The sequence below is a fragment of the Tamandua tetradactyla genome, chromosome 1 (genome assembly GCF_023851605.1).
Source record: "Tamandua tetradactyla isolate mTamTet1 chromosome 1, mTamTet1.pri, whole genome shotgun sequence".
In the NCBI taxonomy this organism is placed as follows: Eukaryota; Metazoa; Chordata; class Mammalia; order Pilosa; family Myrmecophagidae; genus Tamandua; species Tamandua tetradactyla.
Window position 1 is genome coordinate 65,429,260 of NC_135327.1, and position 26,912 is coordinate 65,456,171.

The 26,912-nt window shown below is 50.8% G+C and overlaps 1 protein-coding gene across 14 annotated transcripts in view; it reads right to left on the reverse strand.

Annotated features, from left to right (window-relative positions):
• Nucleotides 1-26,912, reverse strand: part of CAMK2B (calcium/calmodulin dependent protein kinase II beta) — a 131,212-nt gene that overhangs the window by 70,207 nt on the left and 34,093 nt on the right. For all 14 annotated transcript variants that reach the window (XM_077118168.1, XM_077118220.1, XM_077118150.1 and 11 more), the window contains exon 2: nucleotides 4,384-4,478. In XM_077118168.1, coding sequence (XP_076974283.1) covers nucleotides 4,384-4,478 — 95 coding nt within the window. The remainder of the gene's footprint in view (nucleotides 1-4,383; nucleotides 4,479-26,912) is intronic.

Here is a 26,912-nt window from a genome sequence, read left to right on the forward strand (position 1 = left end):
TGAGCCAATAGATCCCCGATGTTTAAGCCAAACCCAATGTGCAGTATCTGTCACAGCCATGCTGGTAAACTAAAACATATACCCAGGTGCTTCATCATTTTTTTTTCTGTTTGAATCTAACAAACTCCCAATCCTTCAAGACCCACTCCGATGCAACTTTTGCTCAAGTTTCCCCAACCTCCCCTGTACTCCCATCTGGCTCACCGGTGTGATAATCTATTTAGGGTGTGTCTTTGGTGCCTGGTACATGTTGTTGCTAAACAGATGTGCTGAATGATTAAGCACGTAATTCTCTCCCCAGTCTAGGCAATATCAGACGAACCCTCTCTTCCTACCCTCTGTATGTTTTCTTCAAGGCCTGGCACAAGTGTATGGAGTGACAGTGTCAAAGGAAGTTGTTGGGAAACCCCCTGAGAAATGCCACAGTTCTGGAGTTGGGGAGAAGCTGGGAGGGCTAACCATCCCCAAAGAAGAAGTATGAGACCAAGCAGGCTGCACAGGACCTGGGAGGGCCCAGCAAGGGAGGGCCAAGTTATGAGAGAGAACCACAGACAGCTTCACCTGCAGAAAAAGGTGTAGAGGATGGGGTGGGGAGACTCTGCCTTTGGGGAGCACATCAGAAATTGGTGGGACAGGAAGTGGTCTGAGCAGGGCCTCTGGTGGAAGACTTGGTCTCACACCTCTACCTTCTTCCGAACTGCAGGTCTGTCAGCCAGTGATAAGGAAGTATCCCCAGTAGAAGTGTGTGTGTGTTGGGGGGTGAGGGTGGGGACTCCATCTTTCAGAAACAAATGGAAAAGCAGGAGGAATGGAAGCCATGGATAGATACCAGTTTTTTTTAGGCTAATATTACATTTGCACAGACTGGTAACAAGCACCACTCAACCGAGCTTAACTCCCTCGCATTTTATTGAGTGTTCCAGGTGCGCCAGACTTCGTGGATCTGCTGACCTCATGAGGGGTTAGCATGGGGCCAGCAAAGCAACAGCCCTCACGTGACAGCGCATCATGGCAGGGAGAGCAGTGAAAATGAACCCGGCACATGGACAGATTGTCGGAGCACAAACGAGCACAGGGCAGGTCCCATGGAGAGCATGAACCCATTCACAGATTCCAGAACCGGCAGAATGAAACAACATCACTCAGGGTCACAGGGGTCACAGACCATAGAGCAAAAAGGTAAAGAAAGCAAGAGGATGACTAATGTGGAATTCAGGAGAGTGCGCTGGGTGGGCGGGATGGGTGGGTGCACCCCCAAGGCTGCCTTAGAAGTTTGCCTCCACCACTCGGCAGGGAACACAAGGCCTCCTTACCCCAGGGCCCCAGGAAGTAGGGTGCACCCCCACTACCCCCGGCACCTAGCCATGCACAGCCCCACGTTGCCATTGTTAGGGTGCCCGGCCTTGGTCAGGCTGGGAAGGGGCAAAGTTGGGCAGCTCTGGGCTTCCTCCAGTGAGGCCATGGACCAGTCCCAAATCTTCTTTAAGCTGCAGTAGGGATGGCAACTGAGAAAGGGCCGTGAACCCCAAAGCCCAGAGGCCCTACTGCCGGCGACTAGAGGTGTCTGTACTTTGGGGAGCCCCCCACATCTTAGAAGGCCAGTGCAGAGATCCGGCAATAGTGCTGCTCTCAGGGGCGTTGGACCTGGAGGTCAGCCTGATGCAAATGCCCTGTCTGGACATGCAGTCAGAGCAAAGGAAGGAGGGGGTGTGGGGGGAGCAGCCCCTCAGAGGGGACCCCGTGAAGACCCAGGCCAGCTGTAAGGCGCCCACCACACCATGGGACTGCCAGACCAAGACACTAGGACGAGCACAAGAGCCAGAAACTGGCACCCCAGCCCTCTCAGACAGGCAGACAGAGATGGCCAGGCCTCATCATAGCTTCTCCTTCTCCTTTACATGGATGTTGGTGCTAGCTGACGCTCCCCATCCCAGCTCCTCTCCCTGGCCCTGGGGGATGTTATCTTCCTACTGGGCACCCTCACTACCCACAGGTGGGTTCACCCTAGACCCCCAGTCATCACCGGGTACTGCACTGGCCAGGCCAGGAGCACAGGCTGCCAGACCTGGGCTCCTTCAAACCCACCCACTTGCGGCTCAGGCCGCCGGCAGCCCTGGAACCCCCAGCACAGAGACCAGCCATCTGGACACTCCAAGTACCACTGGCTGCAGACCAATTCTGCAACCTGATAGAGAAAGACACACACTCGCTACCGCAGGCCCTGCAGTCATGAAGCAACACGCTGGCATTCCTATCCACCAGAGCAGGTGCAGGGAAGGAGAGCTGACCCCTGTAAGTGCAGAATCTCCGAGGAAGGGGCCTCCTGAGCCCTGGTGCCCTGGGGCAGCTCCACAGGACTGGGGTGCAGCTGCACTCTCAGGAGCCTCATTTCCACACTGCACTTGCCCAGCCCTCTGCACCCTCAACTGTGGTCACCGTGTCCTTTCCTCATGGGCCAGGGAATCCAGCCTGGAGAGAGGCTTGCTCCCTGCCCACTCCCAGACCAGCCACAAGCCCAGGCCCTGCAAACATTGAAGGCGCCCTGTGGCCGAGGCCCCGACCCAGGGCTGTGACAGCAGGGTGGAGGAAGGTTGCAGGGTGTGGCCTAGTCTCAGGAGCCTCGAGGAGCCCCATCCCAGGCCTACCTCCAAATAACACCCCCAGGAAGAACTAAGTGCTCTGAAAGCCTGATACACAGCAGGGCCCAAACTTCGCCCAGTGGCACAGAGTCCTGCCCGTTCATGTCACCGTGCATGATCTGTAAGCTGTGAAGGCTACCGTTAGCCCATGAGGAGGGCTCCAGGCTCTCCCTTTCCAAACTCTGGCCAAGCAGCACCGGACACAGGTGGAGGTCAGTCCCAGGCAGGGAACAAGACCTTCCCCATTAGCTTAGGTGTGTGCTTGATGCTAGTTATCTGGGGGACAGCCACCCAGGGAGGTGGGGGAGGAGATACTGGGTGCCAGGGGAAACAGGATCACCCAGTCTCCTCCCAGCGGACCTGGAGGACACACAGGGGCCCACAGTGCAGGAGGAGGTCATGGACACATACTCCTGGCTCTTGCCTATCCCCCTCGCCACTGCCTCCTTTTTGACTGTGCAATGATGCTTCAGCCTATTTCCTGGGGAGATGTCAGGTCTAATAAAAAGGCCTGACCAGACCTAAAACCCCAAAACTGAAAACCTGGGAATAAGTTGCCCCAGCCGCTCCTCAGGGAGGGAAATGCTCAGTGGCAGGGCCTTTACCCCTGGGGCAGACAAATACCCGCCTCAGCAGCACAAACTTTTCTCTCTTCTCTGACGCAGTGCGGCATGTGCAGACCTGCTGACCACCTCCCTGGGGTACCAGCCTCAATGGGATCCCTCCCCCTGCTCTTTTGGACCCTTTGTGCTGTGTAAGCAAGAAAGCGATCATTTGCTGAAGGTGTTTGTTGTACACGAGCCTGGGCTCCCAGGACACCTGCTGCAATTCACTTCACACAGTGGGTTGGACAAAGGCCCTGCATTTAGCTGAGCTCATCTCCCCTTGCTTAATCTGCAACCCACCTGCCAACCCATGCCCCCACCCCCACTTCATCCCTCCTCTCCTGGGGCTCCTCCAGCCTCCATTCCACCCTGAAAGCCTCCAGAGATACCCCTGTCTACCCTCGGCCCCCCAAAGAACCCCACACCCACAATCCCACATGTACCCTCCCACCCTCCACCCACCCTCCACTCCGCAATCAACCCCCGCGGCTCCTCTGGTGAGCCCTCTCTGCCTATTTACTGGACTTGCATTTATTATCATCCAACAAGCCAAGGATGCTGGGGCAGGGAGGGGGTGTCTTTTTCTGCCTCTGGCCCCAGAATGGGGGCTCAGAAAGTAGCTGATGGGTGAACCTATTCATCTACTGAGGCCAGCTCTGCATAAAGGCACCCCACAGGGGCCCACAAGTCCATCGGCTGCTCCTAGGTGCAAGCAGACACCTCACCCCGCCTGGCCACAGAGGTGCCAGGAAGCTGCCAGCCCCCGCGACAGCCAGCCCAAGGAGCCACCTAACAGCAGCCCCCTCCTCCAGGACGTCAGGACCATGATTCAGCTGAGAAGACACTAACTGATTATTGGCAGTGCCGGGCCCCAGCGACCCTGGCCATCCCGGGAAGGGGAGCGAAGACAAGGCTTTGTCAACACCAAACTAGAGGCGCAGGAGAGGGTTCCCCCGATTCCTCCAGCAGGCCTGTGCCCCACAGCTCTCCACTCCAGGGATGCCCCCACTCCCACTGCCCCCTCGGCTGGCCACATACCCCACTCCAAGACAGCCTTGCCTGAAAGCCCAGCAGGGGGCAAGGCTGCAGCTACACCTAAGTGGGGTGCAGAGCCCATTGTCTCCCAGCACCCACCCTACCTCTGGCAGACAGCTTCTTAGTGTTGATGATCTTGGCTGCATACTCGTGTCCAGTGCAGAGTTTGACACAGCGTCGGACCACAGAGAAAGCCCCCCTGGGGAGGAAAGTGTGGGGGTGGGTGAGAGGGAGGGAAGAAGGAGAGACAGACAGACAGACAGAGAGAAAGAAAGAACCGGTTAATCTCCCCCAAAGCACTCAGCACCCAGCCACCCGGCCGGCCTCTGTCAGGAGACACCACCTCAGCGGGCAGATGTATATAAGAGGGGTGTTCCCTCCCACCACCTCGCACTCGCCTGCCCTCTCAGAGCTGGCCACTGGTGAGGCAGGGCCCACTCCTGGGCAACCTGGGCAAGGTGGTCATTTCCCAGGACTCAGCTTCCTCGTTCACTCCGCTGGACGTGCGTGCCCAGCCCTGGGTCCCTGCACACGCGAACTTTCCACCTCTCTATTCCACATCCAGGAAACCACAGGGAGTCCTCTGCAGACGGAGTTAAGCTGGACTCATCTGGGAGATCCGGTTCTGGAAGGTGCTGCTGGGCAGAGGAACCCCTTGAGGTTCTGGAAGATGGGGCAGCATCAGGTCACTAAATTGCCAAGCTGCAGGAGGGGTCCTGGAGACCCTGAATCCCCCCACGCCACCCCCGTGTTATAGCAGAGGCTGGGGGTCCCAAGGAGGGCAAGTTCTAATGGCCAAAAGGGAATTTATTACACCAACACCCCTGGAATGTAGGTGCTCCTGGGAGAAAAGTGGCAGAACAGAAGGTGGGGACAGAGGGGCTGCTGACCACAAATTACAGCACAGAGAACAGAAAGATGCTAAGGAAGGAAACACGAGTCCAAGAGGATGAGCGAAGGTGGCAAAAGTCTTGGAGAGAAGTCCCAGGTGGCACCTGACAAATAACAACCATCAAGCAGGGAAAAATGTGGAGTGGCTGTGGGATTCCCCCTCTTCCTCAGGGGGATCCAACGAAGCCAGCTGGGCAGGTGGGAGTGGGCACTTGTCCCAAGACCCACGCACAGCCCCAAGGCTCAACTGGCCAGCTGGGGAGGGGGACAGCTCCCCTTCCCAGCAGAGGGTCATCTGGGTATTCAGTTTGGCACTGCCGTTCATTTAATTTTAACTTTGGACCATTTTTAAGAAACATTAGACCCAGAGTAACACAGAGATGGTGCCAGGGGAGCCGAGTGGGAAATGAAGGAAGGGGTCTTGGTGCCAGCCAGAGAACATGAGAACCTTCACAGGCCAGTGACTGGAATAAAGAGGGCCACCAGGATGGGATCAGAGCTGGGTGAACGGGGGCTCCTCCCTCTATCTTCTGCCCTGTCCACCCCCTAGAGGACCTGCTCCTGTACCCACCACAGCTGGACTTTGTCCAGCTCCCACCCTACCCTGCCCAACCCATCAAACACAGCAAAGATTCCCTCACCCAGTATGAGAAAGAGGCCTGAGTGCCAGGGTCTGAACCAGCCTCTTCCTACTACAAGCAAAACATGTCATGCCTCAAAATCTAGAACTATTTAAAAAGGCACGCAGTGAAAATTCTCTCCCTGGTTCCTTGCCCCATGTGTCTAATTTTCACCCCACCCCATGGACAGTCAACTCTTGATTGTCTGTAGAGTTTATTTTGCAGGCACAAGCAAATACAGACACACAGTCTTATTTCCCCTTCCAATTTGCACGACACAAGCCAGTCCTGTGATGCAGACGCCCAAAGGGCAGCCTTGGCGTGAATGGAACACTGCAAGCAAGACAAGCATGGATCCCCACTGTCCTGCTCCACACCCTCTGCACTCCCAGCCACCCTGGGGTCTCATCCCTCCCTCCAGGAAGCTGTCTGAGCGCAATCCTCCTGGGCTGGCCCTCCCATATCTGGCAGGGGTGGGGGTGGGCAGCGCCTTTTTCCTTAATCTGGAATGCTGGAAACCTACTATGGGCTCGGCACTGGGAGCCTGTGGGGTCTTCTCAGCTGTACAGGCCCTCCCAAGCCACTCCTTACTGGCCATAAGGCCCAATTTACCTGGGACAGGCCATTCCCTTCTGCCCTGCCATGGCACCTGGGAGGAAGTCTCCCAGGGACATCCCGGCTAAGATGCCAACCCCAAACCCAGCCCCAAAGAAAGATTCACATAAGGAAAGCTTGAAGGGGGCTCCCACAGCCCAGTCAGGGCTGTCTGGAGGAGTAAGGAAAGGCACAGCAGACATGAAAGCCCAGGTCCTGGGGGACTGCCCCACCTGAGAGGCCCAGCCCCTAGCCCGACCTCCTCTGGCAAGGAACCGAAAGCACCCCCACAAGCTTGGCACCAAGGCTGGGTCCCCAGAGCAGCCCATGCAAGGCAGCGGGTGGGGAAGGAGGGCGCAGCCTATGGGCCAGAATGCATACAAGTCCCCACCCCAACTGCATGGCAAAGGTCCCAGGGGTCTAAACGACTCTTAGCCAAGGAGATCCTGGCGCCACTCGTCCAGGGCAAGCTGGCAGCAGGACTCAATTTTTGTTTTGGCTTTTATTTTATTTTTTTGCATGGGTAGGCACCAGGAATTGAACCTGGGTCTACAGCATGGCAGGCGAGAACTCTGCCTGCTGAGCCACTGTGGCCCACCCTTTAGCCTTTACTTTTTAATAGAGTCACAGGAAGTTGAAATATACAGGGAGGCTTCTGCACCCTGCGCCCAGCCTCCCCCAGAGTTATCTCTTCTGTGACTCCTGGACCACGTCAAAACCAGAAACCAACATTGGGACAATCCACAGAGCTTGTTCAGACTTCATCAGTCACATACACACTCGTGTGTGCACCCATGTCTATGTGTGTTCATGTATGCATGCATGTTTGTGTACATGTGTGCATGGCTATATGTGTGTGTGTTCGTGTGAATGTGCATCGTAAATACATGTGTACATGTCTCTGTGTACAGAATGTGTCTCTGTGTATTTGCACACGTGTTTATGTGCATTTGTGTACATATGCATCTGTCTATGTGTGCCTGTGTCCATGTGCTTGGATGCATATATGTAGCCGTTCATGCGTGCATATATATGTTCGTGCACATGTGCATGGATGAATGCATTTGTGCGTGTGTGTGTGCATGTGCGGCTCCATGCAATTTTATCACTTGTGTAGACGTCCAGCATCACCACAAGGCTCCCTCATGTTCCTTTCTAGCCACACCCACCCTTCCTCCCCCATCCCTGACAACCACTGATCTGTTCTTCATGTGGATAATTCTGTCATTTCAAGAATGTTATATAAGCAGGATTATACAGTATGTGGCCTTGGAGGCATCAGTGTTTTTACAAGGTTCCCAGGGGAGTATGAGGTGCAGTCTTGGAAGGGTCCCATACTGTAGACTAGTGGTTCTCAAAGTGGGGTCCCCAAGCAGCATCCACATCCACCAGGAGCTTCTTAGAAATGCAAATGCTCAACTGACCCCAACTCTGGGGTTGGGGCCCAGTCAGCTGGGTGGTAACAGGCCCTTCACAGGATTCTAAGGACTGCGGGATGGGAGGCAAGCGTTGAGGGCCCAGGCACCCCACCTTGGGTGCTGCTGGTTCTCACAGTCAACCCCCTCACAACTGGGCCCAGAGGAGGGCCCAGGTGCATGCATGCAGAGAGCCACCCCAGGATGCATGTGGAGAGGGGCAAGGTTTCAGTCAGTGTCCAGAACCAAGGCCAACAGGCGCCGAGCTGGACACACACCAGGCTTGTGAAGTTGAGGGTGCTCTGAATAACAAAAGGAAACTTCTTAAATGCTGAGCCTTTTTTTTTTTTCCTCGACAATCCTTTCCAATATAAATCTCTGCAAAAATGCACTACTGACTTCCTTGGAAAAAAAAAATGCACACTTACTCTAATGTTTTCTCAATGGCTTGGGTCATGACAGTCAATTCCTATGCTTAGACGGCTACTGAGCTGCATCTCTGTTGATTCCAGACAGGGAACAAGGGCAGGGATTGTCTCCTGAGAGGGGGCTGGGAGACAGGGGAGAGGGCCTCACTCTAGGCTCCCCTGAGCCATTAGAATGTTTCACTCTATACATGGGTTACTTCTCAAAATATTCTTTTTTATTTTAATAAAAAAAGTAAAGGAAGTTTTTTTTCTTTTAAATCCAAGGCATTAGCTTGGAGACAGTGTGGAGAATGGTCTGAGTCCAATCCCACTCCTAGTTGCCTTCTGGTCACACAGAGTGACATGATTCTCTGGGCCTCAGTTTTCCCATCTGTAAAATGGAGCAGGAACACTGCGGGGTTGCAAAGAGACTCATGTGGCCATGTGCCCGGGCTTGGTATGGGGGCTCCGGTCACCTTAAGTGTCATCCCTTGGAAATCTCCTCCACAGCTAATCCTTGCACTAGCTTCTGGCTCAGGAGGGCCAAAAGCGTCACACGCATTGGCCCTGGGCTACCATCTGTTGTGTGTTCTGGCCGGGTTAGCAAGTGCCATGCCAGGTCCTGCAGGGAGTGGGCAACCTGCCCTCCTGGTGCCAGCCGCATCTCAACTGGACATTCCACTCAACCACACAGGCTTGTATTGAGTGCTACAGCATGACAGGTATGAAGCAAGACACTGAGAAGACTCAAAGATGCCTGAGACAGAGCCCACCAGGGGCTACCCAGCACTGTTCAGACGGGATAAGGAAACAAGCAAAGGTAAGTGAGCAGAAATTTTCAGAACAGGGCAAGGTATACATAAATCAAAGAAGTGTTCCAAAGTCAGGTGGATTCATGGACAGATGAGCGGGAACCAAGACTGTAGCCCCAAAGTTGCCTCTGCCAGATCAGGGCCTCCTTCTCCTTTGCAGAAGATCTGGAGTCTTCCACCAGGGTTAGGCTGTGCCATGTAGAGGACAGGGCCGGTGTGGGCCATGAGAAATAGGATGGCAGGAGGCAGGTGGCAGAAGGTCAAGTGACCACACAGTCTGGGGTGGGGTGGCAGGGAGGGTCCGGGGGGATGGAGGCTGTAGGGTGGGGAGGCCCCATGCCACCATTGTTGTCACAGTGGGGACTGGCAGGAAGTGATATACGACTGCAGGAGGGGCAGGTATGGTGGCTGCATGCAGCCGGTGCTGAATCAAAGGGGGTTCTGGTGAGGGCCTGGGGTGAGGACAGCCTTGGCTCTGCAGACACAGGGCTTCTGTCCTGTCCCACTACCCTCCAGAGACAGGATGCCCCACTGGCTGGAGTAGGGGTGGGGAGGAGGGCAGCAGGAGGGGGCTGGGGACCCACCTCCCAGAAGACCTCTGGGCTGGGAGAGGCAACACCTGAGGAGAGATGGACACACCCCTGGGATGGGGTTCCCCTAGGATATGCAAATCCCACCCAGGAGAGGGCCCCTCTGGGACAGGGCACTGCTGGACCCCCCACCTCTGTCATCTGTCCCCTTTTGCAGTGGATTTACCAAAGACCCACTCACCCCCAGAGCATAAAAGATCACCTCTAGCCTCTCTCCCAAACACCAGCCCTCCAGGACCCGTCGGCTCTTCCCCGCTACCCCAAGCTCAGTCCACCCTCATCAACACAGCTCTCTGAACATGGGCTCCTCCCTGTGGTGGCCGTTCCTCCATCCCTCAGTTTATCACAAGGCAACACCCTCTGGAGTGTCCGTTTAGGACACTTAGAAAGAAGAGGACTTCACAAAGTGGCCCATAAACACTTTCAGGGTGGGCAACAAGCTGGAGAGTTCCCCCACACCCCTAATGTTTCCAATGACAAACACGGCAAGAGCTAAGTCACTGTCACCCCTCAAAGCTCATCACGCTGTCCACCACAAATGTTTAATCATCAAATGACAATACCACGGACAAAGATCCTGCACCTATTCTTTTAGCATGCCCTCTTTGCTACTCAGCAAATGCCTATTCATCCTTCAAGACCCATTTCAAATATCTCCTCCTCTCTAAAACCTTTCCCAGCTCTTCAGGGAAGTTAGCTGCTGCCCCCTTTGCATGATGGCACGTGCACCTGCCTCCAATCACCTTTATCTACTCTAGGATGACTACTCCTCTGTCTATTTCTGCCCCTCAATGGTGGGCTATCCACAGCCGGGACCCATGTCCGGTGCATCCTGAACTGGGGTGTCAGCAATGTTGCCTGGCCTGAGCGCCGTTTCATCCCATTTGTGAGAGGAAGGAATGACCTACAATCCACGCAGGGTAACTGAGAGGGGAGCTTGCTGCGTAGCAGCAAATGTCTGGCCAGCAGGACAGGAAGTGAGTTGAGTAGGGTTCAAAAGCTAGTGAGGATATTCTCGCAAGCAGTGGGACAACCAATTCAATAGGCTGAGCCCTCAATCTTGGGACTTGCCCCTATGAAACTTACTCCTACAAAGAAGAGGCTAAGCCTACCTATAATTATGCCTAAGAGTCACCCCCAGACAACCTCTTTTGTGCTCAGATGTGGCCTCTGTCTTTAAGCCAATTTAGCAGGTGAGCTCACTGCTCTCCCCCCTACATAAGGCATAACTCCCAGGGGTATAAATCTCCCTGGCAACGTGGGACAGAACTCCAGGGAAGAGCCAAGACCTGGCATCATGGGATTGAGAAAGCCTTCTTGACCAAAAGGGGGAAGAGAGAAATGAGACCAAATAAAGTTTCAGTTTCAAATGGAGTCGAGAACTTATTCTCGACTTGAAGTTATTCTTATGCATTATATAGATAAGCTTTTTTAGTTTATGGTGCTTTGGAATGGCTGGAGGGAAGTAACTGAAACTGTTGAGCTGTGTTCCAGTAGCCTTGATTCTTGAAGAAGACTGTATAACCATACAGTTTTTACAGTGTGACTGTGAAAAGCTTACGCCTGATGCTCCCTTTATCTACGGTAGGGACAGATTAAAAAAAAAAAAAAAAAGGACAAAAAATAAATAAATAATAGGGGAGTAAGACGTAAAAGAAAATGTGTAGATTGAAATACTAGTGGTCAATGAGGGGAGGGGTAAGAGGTTTGGGATGTATTTGTTTTTTCTTCTTTCTTTTTATTCTTTTTCTGGAGTGATTCAAATGTTCTAAAAATGATCATGGTGATGAATATACAACTGTGATGATATTGTGAACTACTGACTGTATACTTTGGATGGCCTGCATCTCAATAAAAATATTAAAAAAAAAAAAAAAAAAAGGTCAGTGAGAAGTGACTGGCTCAGCTGGGGAGGATGCAGCCCTCCCAGGGTGACCCGTTGACAGAGGGGGTGTCCATGAGGGGCCATGCAGTCAGCAGGGGGTCCTGACAGAGCCCAGCTCCAGATCAGAGCAGAAGGCACAGGCTGTATGCAAGGGTCTTGGGTCGTGGGACATTGTGGCCCTGCCCCTGCGGCAGTGATGCTGGCGTACTGGGCCCCAGAGGACCCCTCTAGCACACCACAAGCGGGATGCAGCTGCTCCTGGTACACCGGGGAGGACAAACGGGCAAGTCCAGCAGAAGAGCTCCTGCTCTGTGGGAACCGAAATGAAAAGCTACGGGGGTCCCTGTTCTGTGTAGGGGGGTGGAGGTGGCGTCTGACTCACCAAGCATCCTTTGCAACATGGTGGAAATGTCCCCAGGAGGTCCTGGAAGGCAGATGGCCTGGAGTAACACCCCTTCCCAGCATGGCTGCAGGGTGTGGGGAGTGGGGGTGGGGTGGGGGGCTTTGGGGGACAGTGGTGTGTACAGGGGTGTCCCCAGGAAAAGGGGAGGACATCAAGGAGGTACTGGGAGGGGGTCCTCAGTGGATGAAGGGGCAGAGAGGAGGGCCTGGAAGATGAGGTGAGTCCTGTGGAGGTTCCCATGTCACTGTCCTGCTTGAGGCCACATCTGCACATCGGAGATCCCCGGTGGATGTGTGTGTGCCTGGCCTGCTGAGCTCAGGTTGGAAGGGATTCGAATGACTTCGAATGACCCGTTCAGACCACGAAGCCCTCAGGCACCAAGGTATGTTTTACAGGGTTTTTAAAAATCATACAAAACTAATTTAAAAAGGAAATTTACTCTGAGTCCTGGCCCTGCAGAAGGCTCCAAAGAACTATCTTGTTTACATTGGGATCAACAATACAGGGAAATGGGCCCTGGGAAGAAGAGGAATTAAAGAAGCGGGACCCAACCCTGGAACCCCAGGCCCCTTCACCCATCAGCTCCCTGGGAATCACTGTGAGTAGGCCCCCAGGGTCGCAGCACACTGGCCTGGGCAGAGTGAGTGGCTGTGGCCAGCAGCCAGCGCCTCGGCCTCTCCATTGGAGTAACAGGAGGGCCGTGTTGGGCCCCACAGGCCCACCTGGGGGCCAAATGGGATGCTGCGACAAGTGCTGGGACCTGGGGGTCACGCCTCTCATGACCAGTGACCAGCAAGAACTCCCAACCTTCAGAGGTGACAGAGCTGGCCAGGGTAACCCCAGGCAGCACAGAGAGGAAGCAGGAGAGCTAGCGTGCGCCTCCCAGCCCTTCTAAGCCCAGCTCTGCTGTTTTCTCCTCATTTAAACTTGCATGTGGATTCTGTTAACTCCTATGAGCCAGACAGAGCCCTGGCCTCTGACAGCCTTGTCACCCAGGGTAGCGCTGCCTGTCCCCAGCCCCTAACCTCCCACCCTCTGTCTCCAGCCCCTAACTTCCCACCTCTGTCCCTCAGCCTCTGGCCCCAGCCCCTAACCTCCCATCTCTGTCCCCCAGCCTCTGGCCCCAGCCCCTAACCTCCCACCCCTGTCCCCAGATTGTCTCCAGCCTCTGTCCCCTGACCTGTTTCAGCCTCTGCTATCAGGTCCAGTTCCAGCCCCTGTCCCCAGCCTGTCCCCACCCTGTAGCCTGCAGTTTCTGGCCCCGAGTCTCTGACCCCAGCCCCTGCTACCCCTTCCGAAGAATACACGGTTCCTGGGTTTTCACAAGCCCTAGCTCTGAACTGACCCCAGAGAGCCCAAGCCCTCCCATGCCTGGCCACCCTGTGGCACCCAGATGCCCATGAGCATGAGGCTCATCCAGACGAGCATGAGGCTCATCCAGTCCAAGAGAGTGGGTGATGAGGAGGCCTGCTGTCCCCGGGCCCCAGGCTGCCCTGCCGGCCACTCACAGCCCCCATGAAATGGGCACGGTGATGGCCTCACTCAGCACTGCCTGGGCAGGGCTGGTGTTTGTGAGAAAGGCTGAAAAGTTCTATCTTCATGACAATCTGGCCCCAAGTGTGTGTCTGCGGCCCAGTCCCCACAGCGGGGCTGCAGAACAGGCCCCACCCCTCTCCTGCCTCCACCTCCACACTGGGGAAGAAGAGGGCTTACCGTGACCGACGACTCCTGGGGATTCCATTAAGGCTTTGGTGATGACATGACATCACCAAGAAGTAGGTCGGACCCCTCAGGTGCCCACCTACCTGGTGCGCTCACTCTCCAGCCCAGCCCCCAGCTCCATGCCCACCACTCCCAGTCCACCTGCCTCCTTGCCCACTCTCCCCACAGGCAATGCTCAAAGGCCACCTCTGCCATGAGGTCCTCCAGGCCCCCCTCCCAGACAGGAACCACTTTGTTCCACCCACTCCCCTGCGGCACCAGGCCACACCTCTCCCCTTGCCCTCTTCCCTGCACCTGGGGTAAGAGCTGCGGGTCCCCTTCACTAGCAGAGTGCCCGCAGGCCCATAACATCACCACCCAGTGTCAAACCCATGTCCGGACAGTGGGGACAATGAATGTGCCTTGATTTCCCAAAGTTGTCTGTTGTAAGGATTGAATGAGGCAATATTTATAAAATTCATGAAACATCATGTTGCTCAGCACAAGCCAGACAAGAGAGAGGCAGATATCACATGATTCCATTTAGGTATCTAGACTAGGCAAATCCATAGACAGAGAGCAGATTATATTACCAGGGTCGGGAGGAGGGGCAATGGGCGTCACTGCTTAATGCCAAGTTTCTGTGTGGGGTGATGTAAAAGCTCTGGTAATGGATGATGGTACAGTATCGTGAATGTAATCAATGCCAGGGAATGTACACATAAGATGATTAAAATGGTAAAGTCTACAATATATATATATTTTACCACAATAAAACTTTTAGAGAAACCTCATGAAACAGTCCCTAGCACACAGGAAAAGCTGAAAAACAATTCTATGGCTGTGATCAGAGGGCAGGGGGTACATGCACGGCCGGGTGGGCACAGTGGGCATGGGGACACGGACTCCTGGAGGCTTCCTGTAAGACTGAGGACCACCTGTGGAGTTCCTGGCATATAGCAGGTGCTCAGCCAAGTTTAATTCGAGGGATGGTTTTTTGTTTGTTTGAGCCAGCCCACTCAATGCCACGGCAGGAGGCCAGGAGGTGGGCGCTGTGTCCTTGGCAGAGGCTCTGAGCAGCAGCCACAACAGCCTCTCTCTCCTGCTCCTCTATCTGCAGCCTCCAGGGTGGTCCCTGGTTCTCTCCAGTAGAGTATGCGTGGACCTGTCGAGCCTCTGTGGCCTCTCCGGAGCAGAGCCCCTCACTGCCCATGGGGCCTCGGCAGTGTCTTAACTGTTTGTACACTGCACCTGCCGACTTCCGCACTGAATCCACAAACACGCCTGGTTGCTGAGCAACAAAGGTCTGCTACACACACACACACACACACACACACACACACAATTGTTCCTCACTCAGAAATACAGGGAATGAGACGGAAACGCTCCATCTAGATTTCTGATGATCTATGATAGCCAAGGGCAGATGTCAGGGACCAGGCTCTCAGTCTGCGGAAAAAACAAGGGTTACTTACTTCTAGAGCTCAAAAGAAGCCCCGGGGGCCTTGGGTGAAAGCAAAGAGCCCTTACATTTCTGTTTGTAAATCAAAATTTCCCATTCTGTTGTTTTATTTTTTTTTTTTTTAGCATGAAGCCTGTCCTCCCCGTGGGAAGCAGAGGTCCCCTTTCTGCCCGCCCACCAGCCTCTGTGTCACAGTGGGTGCTGGGCTGGACTGGGTTGGGACCGTGTCTCCTCCTGCCCTCACCTGCCCCCAAGCCACTCTTTCCCAGGGTCTCTAAGGAGTAGTCAATATGGTGCCAGTGCTCAGGTTACAAGCAGCAGAGGGCTGTGTGGACCGAGCAGGGTCATGAGAAAAGGGTGATGGAGAACTGGGGGCAGCTGGGCCTGGCTCTAACCTGTGAGGAGGGGTAGGTGAGGGGGATGGCGAGGAGGGCCCAGTGAGGAGGGCCTTGCCTGGTCTTGCCAGGTTTCTCAATTTTTATCAATCTGCTATGTGTGTAATGAGATTCCATGGGGGTTTTAATTTGCATTTCCCTGATTACTGGTGAGAATGAGCCTCCTTTCATATGCTAAGTGACGTTTGGGTTTCCTTTTCCGTGAGGAACCCATACAAATCTTTCGCCCATTTTTCCAGTGAGTCCTGTGTCTTTTTCCCATTGTGTTGTAGGCGCTCTTTATATAGTCTGGATTTCCGTCATCTGTGCCTTCTGGAGGTTGTAATACCTTCTCCGGTCTGCCTCCACACTCTCTTCGCAGCAGTGTGCTGATGCATGGAAGGTCCCGACTATGATGTTTCCAACTTCTCCATCCTCTCCGTTATTTCAGGCCCCTGGTGGGGTGCAGCTTTAGGGTCCTGGCTCCCCTCACCCCCTCTGAGGGCCTGCCACGCACCTGAAGATTTGAGCGCTCCACTCTGGAGCCCCACTGGCTCCTCCCCACCCACACCCATGCCCCTGGTATCGTTATCCTGGTGCTACAAAAGCGAACTGAGATTCCAAAAGGGGAAGGGGCCAGTCATGTCACACAGAGAGGAAGAAGCAAATGGAGGGTCCGATGCCCTATCTTGGGCTTGACCTTGCCTTCTTGCCCTTTCCCCTCCCCACTGCTGATGCGTCAGTACCCTGCTTTCCAGGCAGCCTTCCGTGGGCACTGTTAGGAGCAACGACTCAATTTCCCACCCAGTGAGCTTGCCCCCCACACGGGAGAGTCTCCTGGCCTTGTTCATTCTTTAACAGGTGCATCTGTGTGGAGCCTTCATAACCTGCTCAAACAATCCCCTACTGCAAGTCCATTACAGAAGCACCATGCTCTATCCCCAACGTGAACCCCAGGCAGATGCACAGAGCCAGCGGGGTTTCGGGGAAGCCCTGTGGGGAGGGACCCGGCAAGGTAAGGCCTGTGGCTGGGGGACATATGGCTCTGCCCTCCACCAAGAACCCCTGCCTTCCCTCCAGGCATACCAAGGCCACCCTTCTTTAGGACCAAGAGACCATCCGAATCTCCCTTTGCCCAGCCCCACACCCCTGCCTCTTCACTTCTGACCAGCCGAACAAGGGTCCAGTCCACTAGGCTCCGGGCAGGGGTCAGCTCCTTTGGGGATGAGGGGCAAGTCACCAGCTAGATGGAAACAGCCTTCCCGATTGGATGCCCCACGGGCCCTGTCCATTTTTACATGGCCCATGACCTCTCAGCCCCAAGACAGACGCCCCCAAGGAGAACATTCCAGAATGGGCTCAGGAGGCAACAGAAGCTCTTGGCTTCTCCGACAGTTTTATTTCCTACTATAAATTAATAAACAGCTGTTCTGAAACCAGCCATCAGCCATACGAGTCAACTCTCCCAGTGCGTGTGAGGCCAGCTGAGAATGTTCCACAGACACTTAAACCCAAGGAAAAATCTTAGTTTTTTTTTTTGAAACTAAATCTAGCTGCTCTTCATTTGTGTTTGCTTCAAAAAAAAAAAAAAATCTCCTACCTTGGATTAAAATGAGGTCTTGACAATGAAGGATCCTTTTATATTTTTTATCTTGATTTAGCAATTTGGTAGAAAACATTCACTTCTACATGACATACAGAGTGCCGATGTGGTTGGTTTTTTTTTCCCTCTGTGTATTTTTCTGATTATAATCATAAAAAAAACACAATGCAGGCACACTGCAGAAAATGGAGTAAGTAAAAGACGGTATAAAGAAAATGGTGAGCTCACTTCTACCTTCGTAACCCATGAGCCTTTGGTATCATCCCATCTGACAAATTTATACATTTAGTTACATAGCTATATACTACAGGAAGGCTTCTTTCTTACGTATTTAGGAGCCTCTTGTTTTTGATATTTTCCTTTTCCTTCGCAGTGTTTCCCACACTATTAAAAATCTTTCAGAAACATTACTTGATAGCTGCCTAGAGACCCCCTCCTTGGATGTGCAGCTGGCATCCAGTCCTCCCTGCTGCCTGGAGCTTCGGGCAGCCGCAGGGGGTATGCTGGCCACCAGGTGGGTTTTACGGGTGAGCCCACAGAGTGGCTGGGCACAGCATGGCTTCTGGGGGCAGGTGGGAGCACAGAGGCCCAGTTTTCCATGTGGCACATCTGCCTACCACCCCCCAACCAGGCCAGCACACTGGACACGGTCCAGCCCAGTATACCTGAGTTCATGTGGCCATGAGTTCCTCAAGGCTGGAACCACGTCTGCTCATTTCTGCCCCCCGTTCAGAACATTCTGGGTTCTGGGATGTTCTAAAGTAGCCCTACTGGAAACCAACTGCTAGAGAACATTCAATTCTATTTGTGAGCACCCAATTTCCCTTCTGGTTTTAGAGCCCAAACATACATTTTACCAGTATCTCACATTTTATATTTAACATTCTTTCACACACAAATCCCCCTTTGACCTATATCACACACTTTTCATTTTAATACTAGAGAAGGTCTCCTCGCTTTGACACACCATAGATAGCTCAGCAATTCCTTGATTGGTTGGCATCTGCCTTGTTTCCAATTTGCCTTCTTATATATGACCTGCCATGAGCATTTCAGTTGTTTCCTTAGAGTTCATTTCCAAACGTAAAATCCCTGTATTTGCCGTGTTGCCGGGTTGCTGTCCAAAGAGTCAGTAATGATTTATGATGATGTTTGCAAGGGAAATGCAACAGTCTCTCCAATGCCCTAAAACTCTAGCCCTGGCCTTTCAAACATCCTTTCTTGGAATCCTGGACACATTCTACCACTCCAAAAGGCTCTCCATGGCTCCTCTTACTCTGGGCCACCTCTGAGACCTGGATGAGAAGCTTAAATCATAACATCCATGCTGACCCCCTAATTCTGCCTTACGGAATCTGCCACAGTGTCTATCAGGTAAGCATTCCCCAAATTATGTCCCTCAGATATTAGCTCCACAGGATGTTAATAGACGTTAGATCCAAAATTGGTTCTGTGGGCAAATAAGTGCCTTTTCTTTCTTTTCTTAATGCAGGACTTCTCAGAGTCTTTAATGGGGTAATTTGTAGAGTGACTTTCCAATAAAGGAATTTGAGGTTCAGCCTTCCCCTACTTATTTGATCACAGAAATCATGATTCAGAAAATGCCTCATGAGGACTTGGCGGGGGCGGGGGGGGGGGGGCGGGTTGGGGTAGAGTTTCTATTCTTAGGAGTCCATGCTGACCCTTTTCTGAAAGACAATGTGACCGCCCAAGCCCAGCAATGGATATCTTTAGAAAGAACAAATAAGTTAACGAAGATGCAAATGGAGAGTGCAGTACACAGACATCACCCATCCAGTCAACTGAAACTTTCTTCAAGCTTCTCTCAGGACACCCACCCACAAATAAGGACTCCGCCCACAGAAATGGGTGGGAACAGCTGCCCTAAAACTCTGTGGGTGTATCTCAGAACCAAGAAACCCCAGAGAAGCAGGCTTTCTCCCCCTGCCCACAGGAGGTCGGAGCCTGAAGCGACCCACTGAGGCTCACCCAATGGGGGTCCATTCTCCCAGACACACAGGGGGCTTCTCCCCAACCAGTGGAGCAAGGTCACTCCTCTGGGCCATAACACCACCAACTTTTCTGCATCTACAGCAAAATCCACGTCCCAAGAGGTCCTGGGCCACATCCAGCCCGTGCTTCTTCTGCACGCCAAGATGGGACCAATTGGCTTGTCCAGGCGAGCCCGGACAGCTCACTCAGAGGCGAAATTTTCTTCACATTTGTAACAAGGTGTGAGCAGAATTCATTTTCTAACCAAACAGGGCTTGAACAAAGTATTTTCTGCACCCTAATGAAACTTAGCCGGCAATGGCTACAACTGAACATCGGTTCATGCTTTCACATACACTCATGTAATCACCACTCTCAGGTCACACGTTTGCAGGTTTTCTCCCTCTATGATAATCCGATGCAGGTTATCATGAGTCCTACTTTCTCACTTTTCTGCTTACCTCCCGGGCCTTGTCACCCTCAGTATGGCCTGAGGTTCACCCCTGCCCTCCACCAACTAGTGTCTCCTGCAATCCCATCCCCCATTCTACCAGGCTGTGGACCCCCTGCAGAGGTGACACCATTGGGAAGTTTTGTGGAAGGCTCACACAGCAAAGCCAGTGCAGTGGGCAGTGGGCCAGGGCAGGGAAGGAGGTCTGAAGGGCATGGGAAGGAGGCTCTCCCCTTGCTCTCTTCTCCCTGAGCCCCTTCACACTGGCTGACCCTTCTTTAGAACCCTATCCCCAGCTTCACCCTCTCTTCCTGGGGCTCCGCCTGCCAAAGCTCCAAGCCCGGTCTGTTTCTATGGAGAAGGAGGAGGAAGCAAGAGGCTGAGAAGGCTGGGGACAAAGTGGACGAACAGCAGGCCCCCTGGTGTGCCCTGGGTGGCCCGGACTCCCTCCTGGCTGCAGATAGGGAAGGCGAAGCTGCCAAGCACAGCAGACGGGCCATCCGTGGAGGGAATACTGCCAAGAGGAGGTCCAGCATGTGGCAGGGATGGCGAACAGTGACAAAAATAGAGCACCAGGCACACACTGTTCACCCTCTACCCCAGCAACAAGCACAGGCCAGCAGGTGGAAGAGGCTCAGTGTTTACTGAGCAAGTGACACAGTCCCCAGGTCACAGTGCCGGGAGGGTTCTGAGGCTGCGATTGATTAGCAACGTCTGCCATGAGTGCTGGAAAGGGGACTATTGAATTGTGCATCATGGGATTCCTGTTCCTGGTCTCCTGAGCCAAGAGACCCGTCTTTGAACCCTGGCTGTGTCCCTCCCGGCCTTGTGTACTCCTCTCCTATTACCCACACTCAACAGGAGACCCTGGATTCTGCTCTTTACATTGGGAATGGGTGCTTAGATGGTGACATGGGGCAGCCTCGGACACAAGTCACACGTGCCCAGTGTGGCCCTCTCTCCACAGGCTCTGGAATGATTTCTGCAGCCTTGGCACATTCCCCAAGGCTCCGTGGACCTCATACTGGAGCAGGAGGGGAGGGCACATCTCTCCCCAAAGGCATGCACAGCTCGGCTATGGCTCCCTCCTCTTCCCTGCACCCAGGCTGTGGCTGCCTGCACCATACCTCTGTGTCTGGCCAGGGTGGGCTCCTCCTGGACACCAGGACCACGTGCCCAGCCTTCCCACCCCGGGGTCGTCAGGCGAGTAGCAAGAGGCAGTTACCAGGGGAGCCAGGAGTCAGGGTATAGGGCAGCTAGGGCTGGAGTAGGGAGCAGCAACACTGTCACAATGCTGACAATGGACCAGTGCCGGTGGTCTGCCACAGAGCCAGTCACCCAGGACTCAGGAGGTGTATTAGTCACGTTTCTCTAGGGAAACAGAACCAACAGGAAATATCTGCAAATGTGAGATTTTATAAAGGTGTCTCATGCAACTATGGGGATATGTAAGTTCAAATTCCGTAGGGCAGGCTGCGAGATGGCAACTCCAATGAAGGTCTTTGATTAACCCCTAGAGAGGTTGGCTGGCTGAAGAAGATATAAAAGTTCTTTCTTCTGACTGCTGAAGCTATCACCTTCCCGTTAAAAACCTTCAATTGATTGGATTAAATGTCTCTCATTGTGGAGGACACTGCCCTTAGCCAGCTGCAGATGTAATCAGCCACAGACACAATCAACATACTGATGATTTAAGTCCACGATATGTCCTTGCAGCAACAGATGGGCCAGTGCTTGCTTGACTGCACACAACTGGGCAAGTTGACACCTGAACCCAACCACCTCAGGAGGTGAAGGAAAGAACATGGGGCCCAAAATTCTGGACTGGAGAGAGGCCACAAGGAGATTAGAAATTCAGGGAACTTTGAATCACATCAGCCTGGGTTTGAATACTGCAGTGTTGGTGTAAGGGTTAGAAATAACATGCGGCTACCTCGAACTATATCAAAAAATAAGCACCTATGTAGATTTTCAATTTAAAGACCTAGACATGAAAATCAAACTTTAAGACATTTAGAGAGAGGTTGACTTCCAACACACTGGTGTGAGGGACCCTAGTGAGAAGGAGGAAAACCACTAAAAAAAAGGCCATTTCAAGCCTCTGGAAATTATCCCAAGGGCAAGCAGCTAACGAAGAAACATTGATTCAAGAAACAGAAGTTCTGTAAGAAACAAAAGTTTGGTAAGAAAGGTAAGAGTCTGTGGTATTTGAAACAAGAGAGCTTCCCAGCTCTCTCCCCACTTCTGCACTCAGCAAGGCTACATCCATCCCTTTAGACCACCAAGCACACGGGGTGCCCTCTCTTCCCAGCTCCCAGTTCCCATCTCCCAGTAGAAGGGCTCTCTTCCTGGAAGGAGCAGGGCTTGAGTACTGAGAAGGTGTCTGCTTCTAAGTCTATCCCAGTTGCATGTGGCTGAGAGGTAGGGGCTCCTGTCTTCCACCCAACTCCCCCTCAGGAAATAGAGACTCTGCCTTGGGCATGGCATGCTGAAAATACTGGGACCCCCAAAAGCCCTTTCCCCAGTCCACGAAGCTGGTGGCTGCAGGCCAGAAGAGAGCTGAGAGGGCCTCAGGCTACTGCCCCCACTGAGTACTCAGCTCCTAGAGTGGAGGTGTCATTTAGAAAGAAGATACCCATTGTTCCCACTATCCCACCCCCAGCTCCAGAGCTCCCAGTGAGGGACAGGGGGAGACAAGCACGTCTTTTCCAATCTTTGCCTAAAGAAACTGTCTTCATTTGCATCAGTGTGGAGAACTTTAAATCTAAGAGGGCTCTCTAAAACAGTGGCAGGTCCTGGTGAAGAGAACTGGAAAGAAATGTGTGAAACTAATGAAGATACAGCCTAGACCAGGGAATAAGGCAGCTGTGAGGAGCCCTCCCTGGGTCAGAACAAATATCAAGCAGTGACCTCAGAAACTCTTCTATTAAAGGAGTCACAATTTGATAACCTCAGTCTGCAGAGAAATGGATTCCCCCAATGTGTTTTGAAAACAACAGAGCAACTGCTGGCCATTAGTGAAGTTTAATAATGGGTGTGGTCAGCAAGAGGGTGGAAGAGAATCCTACCAGTGCCACTGTCATCCTAGGAAGACTGTGGGCACAGCCAAAGCTCGCCTCCCTGAGGAGAAACTTTGGAGGTTTAACACTACAGGGAGAAAAAGACTTCCCTAAACGAGTCCAGCCAGTTACTAAAAAATAATAATAAATAAGCAAATAACAATAACAAGCCCCAGAGTGGGGACCAAGACTCAGAGTTGCTATATTTAGGTAATATATTACCTAAAATGTCTAATTTTCAAAATAAATTATAAGGCATGAAAAGTATGGTCCATACACTACAAGAAAATAAAAGGCAAAAGAAACCGACTATTAGAGTGAAGAGAAGTCAAATGTAATGACAAAGATTTCAAAATAGCCATTACAAGTATGTTTACAGAGCTAAAGGAACAGATGATTAAAGAAGTAAAGGAGAGCGGGCAATGGTGGTACAGTGGCAGAGTTCTTGCCTGCCATGCCAGAAATGTGGGTTTGATTCCCGGTACTTGCCCATGCAAAAAAAAAAAAAAGAAGTAAAGGAGAGTCCATGGGTGGTTCAGTGGTAGAATGCTCACCTTTCATGTGGGAGACCCAGGTTCAATTCCTGGACCACACACACACCAAAAAAAAGTAGTAAAGGAAAATATGACAAAAATGTCACTTCAAACAGAGAATACTAGTGAAGAGATAGACATTTTTAAAAAGAATCAAGTGAAATTCTGCAGTTGAAAAATATAATGACTGAAATAAAACATTCACAGGAGGGGCTCAACAGTAGATGTGAGTCGGCAAAAAAAATCTGTGTGTTCGTAGAAAGACAAAGATTATGCAAGCCGAACAGACAGGTAGAGAAAGAAAAATGAACAGTGCCTCAGAGAAACGTGGGACACCACAAGTGTGCTAACATATGGGTAACAGCAGTACCAGAAGAAGAGGTCGGTGCAAAAGGAGAAGGAAAAATATTTGAAAAAACAAGGGCTGAAACCTTCCCAAATTTATTGAAAAAGAATAACCTACACATCCTGGAAGCTCAATGAACTTAAAGTAGGATAATGCAAAAGGACTTACAGACAAACCAAAGTAAAACTGCTGGAAGTCAAAGATGAGGAGAAAATCTTGAAAGCAGCAAGAAAAGAATGACAGGTTGCTTACAAGAAAACCCAAATACAATTAACAGCTGACTTCTCAAAAGCAATAATGGAGGCTGAAAGGTAGTGGTATAATACAAGTGCTCAGATTAAAAATAAACAAGTAAAAACTGTCAACCAAGAATTCTATATCCACCACTGTCATTTAAACATAAAAGGAAACACTTTCCTAGATAATAACTGAGAGAATTTGCTAGCAGACAAGAAATATTAAAGAAAGACTTTTTTAGGCTGAAAGCAAGTGACCCCAGTTGATAATTCAAAGTCACACAGAGAACAATGGTAAAGGTGATTATGTAGTTACAATAGACACTATTAATGCATTTTTCCCCTTTCTTCTCTTAAATGATATAAAAAGCAACTGTATAAAATTATATTTACATGACATATTGTTGGGTCTATAATTACACAGAAATGTAATATATGCATAATGTGTTTGCCATTAACAGCAGAAAGAAGCTGGGCAAAGCTGTAATATGCTAAAGATATGATGACAGATGGTAAAGTTATAATTACAAAAATGCATTGTTGGATGTGTAACATTTATGGATGTAATGTGTATAATACTACTAACCATAAAGGAGGGTAAAATGGACTAGAGCTATATAGGAGTAACATTTCTAGTTATTAATGGAATTAAGCTAGTATAAATGTGAAGCTGATCCTAATAAGATGTATATGGCAAACCCTAGAACAACCACTAAAATATACTTTAAAAATAGTGAAAAACTCACTAATGAAATTAAAATATTATATTAGAAAATATTCACTCACTGCAAAAGAAAGTTGTAAGGGAAGAATAGAAGAACAAAAAAGACATGAGAAATATATGGAAAGCAAACAGTAGACTAGCAGACATATATGCAGCTATATCAATAATAACATTAAATGTGAAAGGATTAAATAATCCAATCAAGGGGCAGAGACTGCAGGACTGGGAAATAAAATACGGATCAAATATATGTTGTCTACAGAGCACACTTTAGATTCAAAGAAGCAAACAAACTGAAAGTAAATGGATGGGAAAAATATATCATGCAAATGGCAACCACAGGAAATCTGAAGTGGCCATACTAATATTACACAAAACAGACTTTAAAACAATGTTACTAGACACAAAGAGAGATGTTTTATAATGATATAGAGTCAATCCATTAGGAAGACATAAAAATTATGAACATACACACATCCATTAGCAAAGCACCAAAATATATGAAGCAAAAAATAACAGAATTGAAGAGAGAAATAAAAAATTCAACAGTAATATCTGGAAACTTCAATCCTCAACTTTCAATAATGGATAAAACAGACTTCCAGGCCAAGATGGCGGCTTAGCAATGTACACGTTTTAGTTCGTCCTCCAGAACAACTACTAAACAACCAGAAACAGTACAGAACAGCTCCTGGGGCCACGTCAGTGACCGGACACACAGCGAGCCCCACTCTGGACAAGCTGGACCAGCTGCAAGTCCCCCCAGAACCATGAGTTCCCCAAGCTACGGCAGCCAGCGCTCCTCCCCCACAGGCTGCTTCCCACAGGGGAAAGGAAAGAGACTTTACCAGCAGCAGGGGCTGAGCCCAACCAAACGCCAATTGTGGAATTAACTAACAAATTCTGACTACTAAAAATAGGCCCCAGGCTCAGGTGAACGTGGTCAAAGCAGAGGTCACAAATTTCTGCCCCGGCACCAACGGGGTAGGGCTCACGGAAAAAGAAAAAAAAAAGGACACAGAGGTTTTTGTGGCTGTGTCTCTACAAAGGCTTGATCGCCTTTGGATACAGCGGCAGGGCTTCTCAGGCTGCAACTGCCCCAGGCATAGGCAGAAACAGGCTCGTTTGAGGGCTTGTCTGGAGCCTGTGCCTTCCCCAGGGGAGGGGTGAAGCCCAACTCAGGTGGACTCCCTCCCTCAAGGAATTCAGACACCAGGGCTTGGTAATTTGAAGCCATTAAAACCAGCCTACAACCTCTTCTCTGCCTCCACCACGTCCCCAGCAGGGAGAGTCTGCCAAAGTTAAAGGTACCACATCATCTTATGCTGGTGGGACTTGCAGGCAGACAAGCATCACATACTGGGCAGGATAAGAAAAACAGAGCCCAGAGACTTCACAGGAAATCTTTCAACCTGCTTGGTCTCACCCTCAGGGAAAACTGATGCAGGTGACTTTTTCCTCCTGATAGGAGGCCAGTTTGGTCTAGGAAAATCTGGCTGCAGTCTATAATACCTAAGTAGACCCTCCTAAGGGTGGGCAGGGAAAGGCACCAAACAAGCAGGGCAAGAAACAAGAAAACAAGAACTGAAAAATTCTCCTCTGTTAAACAAAACCTAAGCTAGTGGTCCAGAAAAAGCTGAACGGAATGTCAAAGAACAGATAGACAACAAATTCATCCAGTAAGAAAACCCTAGGTAAAAGAAGTGAAAGAACTCTCCAGAATAAACTAATTAAGATAATTAAATGCCTAGACACCAGCAAAAAATAACAAATCACACTAGGAAAATTGAAGTTATGACCCAGTCAAAGGAACAAACCAACAATTCAAATGAGATACAGAGGCTGAAACAATTAATTCAGAATATACAAACAGAATGGAAAACCTCACCAGAAACCAACTGAGAGAGGATATAAAGAAGGCAAAGAATGAACAAAAAGAAGAAATTGAAAGTCTGAAAACATGAATCACCAAACTTATGGAAATGAAAGGCATGGCAGAAGAGACGAAAAAAACAATGGAAACCTACAATGTAGATTTTGAGAGGCAGAACACAGGATTAGTGAACTGGAGTACAGAACATCTGAAATCCGAAAAGAAAAAGAAAATATAGGGAAAAAAACGGAAAAATAAAAGCAGGGGCTCAGGGAATTGAATGACAATACGAAGCACATGAATATACGTGTTGTGGGTGTCCCAGAAGGAGAAGAGAAGGGAAAAGGAGGAGAAAAACTAATGGAGAAAATTATCACTGAAAATTTCCCAACTCTTATGAAAGACCTAAAATTACAGATCCAAGAAGTGCAGTGTACCCCAAAGAGAATAGATCCAAACAGACATACTCCAAGACATTTACTAATCAGAATGTCAGAGATCAAAGATAAAGAGAGAATCTTAAAAGCAGCAAAGAAAAGCAATCCATCACATACAAGGGAAGCCCAATAAGACTATGCGTAGATTTCTCAGCAGAAACCATGGAGGCGAGAAGACAGTGGGATGATATAGTTAAGATACTAAAAGAGAAAAGCTGCCAACCG